At 43.0% G+C, this 12,214-nt stretch overlaps 1 protein-coding gene across 1 annotated transcript; it reads right to left on the bottom strand.

The window, feature by feature from the left end:
• Window positions 1–405: 405 nt before the first annotated feature.
• On the bottom strand, window positions 406–7,962 carry LOC143345044 (tubulin glycylase 3A). Its single transcript, XM_076771763.1, has 10 exons — window positions 7,940–7,962; window positions 7,377–7,815; window positions 7,146–7,257; window positions 6,678–6,889; window positions 4,356–4,766; window positions 3,903–4,110; window positions 3,739–3,829; window positions 3,293–3,490; window positions 2,216–2,475; window positions 406–716 (listed from the first exon to the last, which is right to left on the bottom strand). Exons 1-10 carry the CDS (start codon window positions 7,960–7,962, stop codon window positions 406–408), a joined length of 2,265 nt encoding a protein of 754 aa, XP_076627878.1.
• Window positions 7,963–12,214: the final 4,252 nt, after the last annotated feature.

Below are 12,214 nucleotides of genomic sequence, written 5' to 3' on the forward strand. Positions count from 1 at the left end.
TCGCGAACGCCAACTTCTGCTACGTAACAACGCCGCCTATCTAGGTACACATATTTCTCCCAAACCCCCATACTCAATTTACACACTTACCCCAATTTTATTAGAGATCTGCTTTTTAAGACCTACTCGTTAGCATTTTTCATTTTCACGAAATCCAGTTTCCCCTTTGAAACGTAGCACTCGACCAACTGCGTTTTTATCAAATTCGTACATTTTCGCTTACCAATGACCGAATGCGCCCGACGATAACAAGCAAAATTTCGAAATTCGATATTATTTTTAGAGTTTTTTAGCATTTCACGTACTCTTTCGTAAGGTAAATTTGTTCACCCCGGACATACTGGTCGTAACGATTTTAAGCGAACTAAGACGAGAGTAAAAGATGCCAATGTGATGCTTGTAAGTTTAATTGACAGCCCTGGCGGTGTTCAAGTAGTCGATAAAGTCGATTATTTTCGGTTCTCTCAATCGCGGTATCATAGGTGGGGCGGTCCAAGCACGGTGATGCTGTTGCTGCTGTTGCTGCTGCTTGGTCCAGCTGTTCGTCTTTCCTTTTTTCTTGTCGCGTTTACGCGGCTGCTCTTGCAGCGTTATCGACTTGCCAAACACGAAGAGGCAGGGACCGAGATAAGGGTGGAAGTCGGGTATATTTTGGTTGTAGACGAGGCTGAATCCGCCCGTGTCAGCGGCCGCGTTCATGGGCAAGTCCATTACCACTGAAACAGATTGCAAATCAGCGCCGATCGCGAACGATCTCCTCCGTTTCTCGCTTCGATCTGTTTTCCCTTTCCAAACTCGATCATCTTTGAATCAAGATTTTCTCAATTTTTATTGTCGATAGCGGTTTCCGGTAACCAAATAAACTGTAATCACTCGCAATAACTATCGGTAATTAACGTTTAAACAATGATATCAATTCATATATCATAACTTTAATAATTTTGGTTATAACGGTTTGCGGTCTCCGATTCGGATTACTATTAATGTTATTACTATCGAGTAGTTTAATTTACGATGCTTCTACCGCGCTTCGATATTATAATTACAATTATTTTACGCCCTTTCGAATAAATCTGTCTCTCTTCTTCGATCGTCACGATCGAGGTCGCAGCACGTATTTTGTCTGTGTGCACTGTACACGTACATCGTCGTGAGTTTTATCTTTGTTCCCCGGTGAACTCTTTTCAACTCGAACCAACTATTGTATATTTATATTCCCCGTGCCATTGTGGCCGGGCACTGTAAACTTGGGCGCAACGATAATTTAAAAATTAGTGGAAACGATTCTTCGCAAAAATTCTAGAGTACCGTCACGCTTATATATGATCGCCCAATTTGCGTTAACAAACGACAAAGCGCGCCCCTGGGAGACGCGTATCCCCGAGTCTGAAAAGATACCCTCGTCGCGGAGAGATTGAATACACGCGGTCGCATTAATACCAGCATTAGATTAAACTCGACTAAAGGAGTATCCCGTATAAAGGAACTTTCTTTCGGTTTGTACAATGACGTCGCAGTCGGAACCACCCGACGACTGCTGAAAGGTAGACATTTTTTATATCGTGAAAAAAAGCAGCTTTGTGCGCGGAACAGAGAGAACTGCGTGACGGAATATCGCGAAGAACGAGACTGAAATTAATAAAACGACAAGGGAAAGACGGGGCAGGAAATTAATTTTATCAAGGCGGGCGAACGTAATTTTGCAGAACCATTTGCCTAATAAATAAAAATTAATGCGTACTTCGTCCTTCGTACCGAACAAAAATTCATTCCGTTAATTAGAAAATTGTAAATAAAGGTGCCTATAAAAATCAAGCTGAACGGGCGACATTTTCAGTGATTATAAATTTGTTAAAAATTTTAGATCCGGAGAAACTGACTGATGTCTGACGAGAGAAGAAAGGAAATGCAGAGGCTTCGAGGTCCGACCTAGATTCGATCGGAGAGGGCGAAGGTCATTTTGACGAAAGAGTCGAAGGTTGCCCGGTCGATTCGTATTCCCCGACAGCGAAGTTGTTTAATCAGAAACCGGAAAGCCAGCAGTCGATACTAGACGATTTGAAAAGCTCGTTGGAGTATTCGCAGAGACACAGCGGAGGATACGCTACCCGTTGTCTTGTCCCGACCTCTCCACTCGCGGAAACTTTCCCCCGCAGTCTCGGTTCCTGACAACTTCCTTCTGTCTACGATCCCCTATAGATCCTAGTTTGCTAACCTTTAACCAAGCTCTGGAGGACACCGGAATAGAGGCGTTTGGTAATTCTCGAACTAGGCGGGTGCATCCTGGGGTTAGTGTTGATCTCGATCAACCAGACGGAAAGGTCCTCCATCACGACGAAATCGGCTCCGTACAGCTCGAAGCTGCAACGTCGCCTGTCCATGTGTTCTTGGGAGGCCAACATCGTCAGGACTATAGCTTCCGACATTTTCGGGTAAATCTGGTCGTAATACGGTTCGCCCTCGAGTCCCATTTGCCTGACAAACAGAACGTTACATCGTCGATTGCGAGTTTGCTCCGCGGAGTGTCCTAGATTCAGTGTACTCTATGGATCTAAACTTTCGAAAATACTTCGAGGGAATCGTTTTTTTCGCGTCGACGCATTTAAAGTATTTACGGTGGTGATTTGGCCTGTTCCAAGTGCCCCCAGGGACCGGTTTAATCGAAACAATTCGAGCGCGAGACTTTATTTTGGATCGTCTCAGTTGCCAGGGGGGAAGTAAATGGCATCTTCTGCGCGATGCAACATTAGTGTAGCTAGGAACGAGTGAACCGTAGGATAGATAACAGCACCCAATTCCAGGAACGTTCACCTGTCCCTCTAACTATCGCTGCACGAGCCAGGGTAAAGTATGGCATTAATCCCTTAACGCACACGCCCATGACACATACTGGCACGCCTGACCGACAGATTTATGCCCGACCGTGACAGTCACTTAAACGCACGAGCGATTTCTTTACTTTAGACGTTGATTTATACCTTCTATTCCATATTTTATACCGACGTTTGGATTTTCGTATAGAACTCGTGAATCTATTTATCCGCGAAGTCTCGATGGGCGCATTTAAACGCGAGACAAACGAACGTTTGAAAAAGCTGTAACCCTGGTCGAAACACGGATAGAAAGATAGGCAACGGAAGATAGAGCCGATTACCCGACAGGAAAGTACATGGTACCCGAGCATATTTGCACACCGGATCTATCAATCTCGTGATCCCCATGGGCTATCGAGCGTAACGAACGGATAACCGAAAGTTCTCATACAAGTCTGGAAGGCCGGTCGAGAGATTACTTTAAATATTCGTTCAGCTTCTCGCAGTCCCATCCCTGATCGCGAACCGATTTTACGACTTCCTCCGAATTTCCACGCTTCCTTCTTCTCCGTCTCTCCTCGTCGTACTTCTCCTGAATGGCGGTATTGCAGATATGAATCGCCTCGTGATAAGTTGAGAAAGTGTAGGGCTTCGAGCTGAACCGAAGCAGTCCCTCCCTGATGGAAAAAGGATGCCAGAGGATCGAGAAAATTCTTTGATGGAATCTAGTCGAATCTCCGTCGGGGAAATGCTTTTGAGAAAAATTCGAAAGCGCCTTCCCGCTGAGTATTTCTTTAAAGAATCGTCGCGCAAACTTCGTTCGTCGTTTCGCCTTTTGGCTCGCAATTTATTCCATGGATTTCGACGCAGAATACCGCCACGGTCTAAATACGAGTTCCGGACGAGCGAAATTGAATTTAATTACTTGTACAACCATATCGTCATGGGGAACGTGCTGGTGACCAGGTACCACTGTCTGATGTCGAACTTCGTATCGTGAATCAATAGGGGACGTTCTATAAACGAGGGAATAGAGAATTGATAATTAACGACTCGTAGAGTAAGAGTCTAGATTTTAAAAATACACACCGATGTATTTCTGTACGATGAAGTAATCCTTCGGTCGACCTTTTACCTTCCGGAATATGTCTTTCAAGTTGTGGGAAATACTAATCCCGGTGCCGCAACAAAGTTCGCTCGGCTTCAGGATCCACGTGTTCCGCATTCCGTTCAGTTCGTACTGCGGATCGACCTCCTTCAATTTCGACAGGGTCGATTTTGCCGCCTCGATAAACTTCTACAAAATACAGTCGCGTTCGACAAAACCCCGGACAATTTCGCCCGATAAATCCAGTTAATTCGTTTAGGAGAAGAGTAACGGAAGATCCGGGAAAAATGTCACGTCGCAAATTGAGAATAACCAGTCCGTGTTGAGATTAATGAACGCGAGGAAGTAGACGAAGAGTGTAATTCCCTTTAAGTTTCTAACGCCTGCCTTTCAGCTTTGTGCAATTTCGCGTCAAATGAACGCCGTTAACGTACTTGCAGGTACTCTTGACCCTTCTCCGACGTATTTTCGATTCCGCCGCCTTCGTGAACGGCCGTGGCGTAATCCTCTAAAAAGGAATTCCATTCTTCCTCCGAAAGCTCGGTGACAAAGTCTTCATCTATGTTCTTATGGTTCGCGCAAGCAATAAATTCCCCGCACCGTTTTATGGCGAATTCCAGTCGACTCATTGGAATCGTACGATGTCCCGGGTCCGACGTGTTCTCCGGGTCGTCTTGCATTCTTTGTACGAACCACTTTAACAGGCCGGCGGTGGCGGTCAGTCGAAAATCCTCGAGGAAAGCTTTTGGTTCTCTGCTGAGGTTGTAACTTCGAGGGAATAGCACGCCCGACACGTTCTTCTCGTACAACCAGTGAGCCTCTTCCAGTATACGAGCCATTCCTAACTATATTATTCGTAATCACAAATGTTTTATAAAGCTTACGTCGAGTACGAGAATCACGGATTCTAAACGTTCAACTTATTGCAAAATAAGCTTCGTGTATACCCATTTAGTTCCAGAGAAAATAATTATGCTGGCTAGTAATTACGTAAACATTCTGTATACGAATTTAAATTCATTTTCGATTAGATAAACAATTTATAAGACAATTTTATCGCGCACCAGTCGCACAATCGATAGGGATTTTTGAAACTATTTTGAGTAGATAGCGTCAAAGTTCAAATTAAACACAGAAGGCAGTATAAATTATAAAAGTAGTTACGTTCATTAGATGGAGGATGAAATGCCCTTTAAAATGAGCGTTTGTGAGAGTCGATAGCTTAATTAGTTCCGGAGATATGAGGATTTTAGTTTCAAGTCGATCGCGTCAAAGTTAATTGCAAAATAAACATTAATAATAATAGTTGATATGGTCATCGGATAGGGGATAAACTGCCCTTTAAAATGAGCGTTTGTGAGAGTCGATAGCTTTATTAGTTCCGGAGATATGAGGATTTTAGTTTCAAGTCGGTCGTGTCAAAGTAAATTGCAAAATAAACATAGAAGACAACATTAATAATAATAGTTGATATGGTCATCGGATAGGGGATAAAATGCCCTTTAAAATGAGCGTTCGTGAGAGTCGATAGCTCAATTAGTTCCAGAGATATTGCGATTTTAGTTTCACGTCGATGCGGCGGCTAGTTCCGGAAATATAAGGGTCCGAAGATTGTTTACTTTTTCGCTACGGCCTTGCCAAGGCCGTTGACCGCGCGCGCACATTGAGAAACTAGGTCAGTCGGCCAGACGGTCACGTCTCACGTGCGACAAGGAGGTACTACGCGACGCGTCAGACGGAGACAGAGATAGTCGAATTAAGAAAAATTACCCCTTTACATAAATTACGATATCTCGAAAACGGTAAGTCGGATCGTCAAAAACCAAAAGCCATTTTAAAGGGGAAGCTTCCCCGCTTCTAATGACGCTCCAAATATTGATAGAGCACTAGTAGTTTCGGAACTACACGCGTCTAAAGTTTTAGTATTTTTATTAGGTGTTAATAGGCTTTCGTAAGGCGGAGCGCGGAATTAAAAAATTACCCCTTTACATAAATTACGATATCTCGAAAATAGGCAGTCGGATCGTCAAAAACCAAAACCATTTTAAAGGGGAAACTTCCCCGCTTCTAATAATGCCTCAATTATTGAGAAAGCACTAGTAGTTTCGGAACTACACGCGTCTAAAGTTTTAGTATTTTTATTACGCGTTGTTAGACCAAGACTCCCGTTTAAATCGTGCAACCGGTTAGATAACCGATCGTAGTAGGTTCAGTGTTAAAGTTAACCTCCTGAAATTTAATCTAACGGTATAATGGACTTTTTTAAAAGCAGAGTGACACTTATTCGTCATAATTATATTCTGGACTCTGTATCGGTAACGAGTGTAAATAGTATGAGGGCCCTCGGCATTTTATTTACCTCATCTTTCTCATTTAACGAGCATTGCTACGATATAACGTAAGCACTTAAAGTTCTTGGTCTAATTACCCGTGTCTCTCGTCACTTTAGAAATATATCCACTATTAAACTTTTATACAACGCTCTGGTGCGCCCATACCCTGAATATCGTTCAATTACACGGTGCCCTTGCTTTACTGCCGTGTCAATTATAATTAAACTTGTCCAGCGTAAATTGCTTTTATCTATCTCGTCATTAACCGTAGCCCTAGTATTCTCGCAATTATTTTTAATTTCTTTAGAATCACGTAGAGTCGTAGCTGACTTAGTTTAACGACAGTCTCACGTTCGGTGATCTTATTCTGTACGCGGTGCTCGGAGTTGGGTAAATTCCATAAAATAAAACGATGTTGTTAACCTTGGAAGTGTAAACCGAAGGTTTCTGATATCTGTTGAGGAGGGTATTGCTGCTCAGGCCACGGTGCCAGTCGACAAAGTCGTTTCGGCAGTCCCATATAAAGTCCGGCAGTTTGTGACGTAGTAAAGCGAAAATCACCGCTTTCTCGTTTAACGTTCCGTCCGGTTGGGTTAGATCGCCTAATGATCTTGCCTCTAAGCTCGCCGCGCTACCTAAGAATCAAACAGCAATTCGAACGAATACTCGAAAACACCGTACCGTCGTTTAAAACATCGGCGAGGATTTTCGATCGTCCTTACACGTCAAAGAATATTGGTCGAAAGTTCACCGACGCCAAAGACGGGCGCTTTCTTTTATTTAGACGTTTTACCGTCGTTTATGCGGTTAATCTTTAATTAGAGAGGCGGAGAGAGAGAGTAAAATGCGAAAGAGAGAAAAAATTTAATTAAGGGAGGCAAGGAAACTAACCGTAAGGTAGAGTTCTTGTTTTTGTGGCTTCGTATTTCTGCACCCAACCCCTTCGCTCCAAAGCTTCCTTCAATTTTGGCAACTCGCCGCGTATCAAAAATATTTTGTGCCTCTGAAAACCGCGGTAGTACGTTCTTTAAAGTAGTTCACGCCGGTTAGAACGTCGCGTGGAAATACCGTAATTATTTCGTAGGAATTTCCCGAATTCCAATTCTCCTATAAATTATTTACCTTTACGGCTCTGTTCACTTTCGCCTTGATTCTCTCGTAACACTCTTTCCTCGCCCAATGGGCTTTGCAGCAGCCATCGTCTTTGAGAACGATGCTCCTGTAGTTGGCGAACGCGTCTGCGTCGTGCTTGCCAAAGGTCTCTCGAGGACAGCAGGAACACGTGTCCATGTACGATTTCGGGAATGCGCCGCAGTCAAGCTGCGGTAGACTGTTAACAGCGCTGATCTCATTGTCATCCGTGTCCGGAAGCGGCCATTTCGAGTTCATTTTCGTCCAGTCTGCTCGATTGTACGGATTCACGGGGCTCTCCTTCTTTTCCAGACTGATCAAAGGAGCCAATTTGCAGCCGGATTGGTCCGCTTTATCCTCGCTCGTGGAATCCGTTGTCGTTGGATCTTTCGTGGTCTTAATGTTCCTTGACCGATCACGGTGAAACGTTCTAATTCATTACGTGGTATCTACTGTATTTCATCCTCATTTCTAATCATCGTGTTACACTTTGATCGAGATCACAGAGCCTTTATTCTAAGATTAAAATTTATTTCGTGGGGGTTGACACGTACTTTAGATCGAGCGTAAAGTCCATCGTTGGTTCAAGCGAACTTCCAGGAATAACACGATGATTTGTCGACTGCAACGAATCGCTTTACGTAAATTCCTAAACCGTAAAATCCGCATTAACCTCTCTTATTTTTCGATAATCGGATGGTACTTGGATTCGCGGAGTGCAGATTATTACGATAACGATGAAACTTTTCCCGAACAAAGTCGGGCACAGCAAAAATGGCAGAACGGTTTTTTTTTTCGCGGTTATTGTTACTGCACGCGTTGGATCGTAAATAGCGACGTTTTAAATAGAAACGAGAAATAACGGAACGAACGACAAAAGAGCATTGACGCGACGCGTTTCAAAAGACTCGGCAAGTATACAGAGAAAACTTGGATTAGACGGTACGCTCGAAACAGTGCAAATATTTGTCGATGCTCTTACACTTTGAACGCCTAATGGATGAAGTAGGAAAGGCTAAATCGATCAACCCGCCTGTTTAACCCGACCGCCTTATTGTCTGGCAAGCTTAATCGCCTAAGTAATTAACCTTTTATGCGACAAACTTTGGCGAAACTGGTTTTTGCAGCTATTAAAAAGGACCGTACTAATTTGACACCGACACCGCACACAATTTCCTTCGCGAACGAGCCTCGTAATTAACTTGTTACGACGGATTAGCATTACCTTCTTCTTTGAATTTATCGAACGACTTTTTTAACAACGGTATTATTAAAACGTGATCTTTGAATTCTGAGCAGGCAGCAAAGCGAGTACACCTAATTTTAAAATAATACCGTTCCCATTTACGTTACTACAACGCATACAGTACACTTATCTACAATAAATAAAGAAGTTCAGTAAAGAGGAATATACCGTTGTTAGAATTACTTGCCATATTTATCTTCGTTTGTCCGAATGGCGACGAACAATTTTGAGAACTCGAACTTCATTTCATCGGTTGAAAAATGGCGGCATCCAGGCTCTCCCTATCGTCTATCTAAATACTTGACGGAACTTGGTAGAAATCGACCAGTGGTACGTACACTTTTAAAGTTTCTCTAGCGAAAGTATCGCTAAAGTTTCATCGGTTCGCCGAGGTTTGACTACAGCCTTTCCAGATCCCTTCGTTTCGGCGAAAGACTTTCACGGTAGCCCGAGACACACGTTTAACCCCAAAATTTATTTCATGATTCCCTTACACCGAACGTTTTCAATTTTTGTAATTTACCAGATTTTTTCTTAACGCATTATCGGGCAGACATGTTGCGTTTTCACGATCGTCTGTTTTTCTCCGCGTAACCAAACGACTGCGCGCCACTAACCAGCGTGGCCAGATCGGGCATAATTCAGTGCATCGAAATTCAGTGCTCGCTTGTTTATAATGCTTCGACACATTGAATGTGCCTACAAAACTGATTATACGCGTTCGATTGTACCGTCGATCAACGAATACGCCGAAAACAAGCCACCAGTATTTCGCGTTAAAATCGTTACTCGCAATTTCTTTCGATAAATACCATAAACACGAAGAATTCGAAACAAATTTCGACGACGCGACCATTACCGTTTCATGGAAAATTAGTGCAGATTTAATATGCAATCGTCCTTTATATACGTACACACTTTGATCGAGCGTTAACGCGTTCAATTACTAAATATTTGTAAATTTCATGCGTTTATTCGGCACCTAGCGTGATCCCATTAAATTCCAGCAAAATTTCATGTCGAACAATTTCACGGGGCGCCTATTGCCTCGTATGAATGGAAATTTCCCTTCTGGAAAATTTGTAGCATTAAACCATCCACACCATGGCCTCTGATATTTAAAATGCTATCGTAGCAAAGTTTAACACAAAACGCTGCGTGGAAGGATCATTTGCGAAACTCGTTCGCTAACATAAAACGCACCGCATTTCGTTTGCTCGTTTGTAACATTTTCTATTGTTTCCAAGCCATGGATACATCATTGTTAAATTTAAAGAAAGCCATGCGTTGAACTGAAATTATTTTTCCCCCAAAACTAATCAAGACTCGAAACGTCCAAAATACCAATGGATTTCCGAATGACAAAACTTTCCAGTTACTAATAGTTTCGACGTAATATCGTTACTGGGAAATCAAAGCAGGTAAAGGGCATAAATTGCAGGGGATTAAGATCCACGTAGATATAACGCGTGATCGCGTAACAAACGAGGGAAATCGTTTTGCTGGAATCGCGCTTCAACTCGACGCGGAACGACGCATTTATCGTGCAACGAGCAATTATATTTTGGGAAATCCTTTGTATTTAACTAGAGGAGCCAAACTGGCTCGGAGGGTGAAAATCCTGTCAGCGAAACGTGCTTTTCGATCCGACTTGCTGCAGGGCCGAAAGAGTTAACTAGCTAAGTAACCGCGCCCACTGCACTCTCTAATCACCAAAGGCACCAGGAATGCTTTTAAACTTTCCATCCACGATTACATCGTTATTCGCATGGAAGCCCCTATTAGACCACCCATTATTCTAATTATCAAAGAACCATTTCATATATACGTATATATTTCTTTTCAATAGAATCCTATCTTTACGGATCACATACATCCACGTATAGACTAGCTGTTTTTACATTTGTTTTTAATTTCATTTTTACGCGCCTACAATCCGTTTCTCGGGTATCGAATCAAAGCAATCCAGCGATATTTTATGAAAAATCGATGTAATCGCGAAGAAATTTCACGGCGCGATGGAAACATTTTGATGAATCGCGCGCGAAAACCGTCCGGCAGGGACAAAGCGACGCGATGCTTTTCAATCAACGTGATCAAAATTTCCGAAACAATATATGCTCGTCGAACCGGTCAAAACCAACGCGTACACCGTCGAAAAATAGATGATTCAATCTTTTATAGAAACACTTTTGCCAATTTCCGATTACTTTCGCCGCGCGGAAGTGCCTTTCAATGCCGTACGCGACAGCCATGCACGCGAACGAGAAAATTTAGAAAATAGATGCGGCCGGCGGAAAACTTGAAAAATACCTCCTCTCTCTGGCGCTGATGGAAATGCTTCCGAAAGAACGCGCGTGTTCCTGAACAATGCCCGACGACTACCGAACTTTTTCGATCCGACGAATTTTTTCTGCTCGACAACATTTTTCACGGACAAAAACTTGATGCCGTATAGCATTTGTATTTATCAAACGGTTATCCGACTGCATTCGACGAGTTGTTTTTCGCGGCGCACGAGAGCTTGGAAATGTTTCCATCAAAATAAAAAACAAAAAATCATCCGTATTCCGTTTACTGAAAAAATTCCCAAACACGCGAAATTTAACACGTTCCGGTGGGCATCCTAGTGTTTTTAACGCGCGGGACGAGTAATTTTTAATTCGAATCGTTTCCGTTTCCCTGTACAACCGGGATACGCGTGGCTATTAACCGACTTGCAAATTGGTTTGATCAAGTTTGCGCTTTAAACGGCGATACACGCGGAGAAAAGCGATGCTACACGACCGCGATTAGTAGACTTCTCCGGCGAACGACCACTGTTCTCTCAAATAGACGACAGGATAATCCGATAATTCCATTATACGGGATAGTAACGCTATAAAGTTTCACCTTAAACCGCCATCGTTCGAGAACACTGAGTCGAATATCGTGTTCGCGCCAGTGAAAATTCTATACCGATCTAAACGAATACGTCGTTAATTGCCAACAGTATCGAGATAATAAATATTTATCGATGGTATCCGACGCGTTAACGAGTAAAGTGTTCAAGCATCTCGAAGATGTAAAAAGGACTTCTAATAGCAGCGCTTTTCGCAGGAATAGTAAGAGGATCCACTTCGAGGTATTTCGTAGCATTATACTTATCGAAAAGATGAAATATTCTTTCTCAAAAGGAGGATGCCTACGATGCTCTTCTAGTATCGCCACGCGGAATGAGATCGAAAATTTCCAGAGGTTTTCACACGTAATCGGATACTCGCAGTCGAGCCGATTCTTCCATTCTTATCGAGCGGAATCCTCGTCGAAAATGTTTCAGTTTCTTTGCAAGGAACGTCCAAGAAAGAGCATATTTTTTTAAGGGGTTAAGAATTCTTTTGGAAGGCATCGCGTAACGAACCGTTTCGCAGCGGGAACAGGGTATTCGTGTTTTGGAGGAGAAAAGAGGAGAAGTTCGAGGCGAAGCGCGGGGGAGAAACGGGGCCACACCCTTTGCAGCACCATGAACTTAACCGACAAACTTCGTAACTTGTTTCTTCGTTGAAAATGCATCGTGTAAGATCTGGAGAAACCCGGGGATACA

Source organism: Colletes latitarsis, chromosome 1, assembly GCF_051014445.1.
Source record: "Colletes latitarsis isolate SP2378_abdomen chromosome 1, iyColLati1, whole genome shotgun sequence".
Classification (NCBI taxonomy): Eukaryota; Metazoa; Arthropoda; class Insecta; order Hymenoptera; family Colletidae; genus Colletes; species Colletes latitarsis.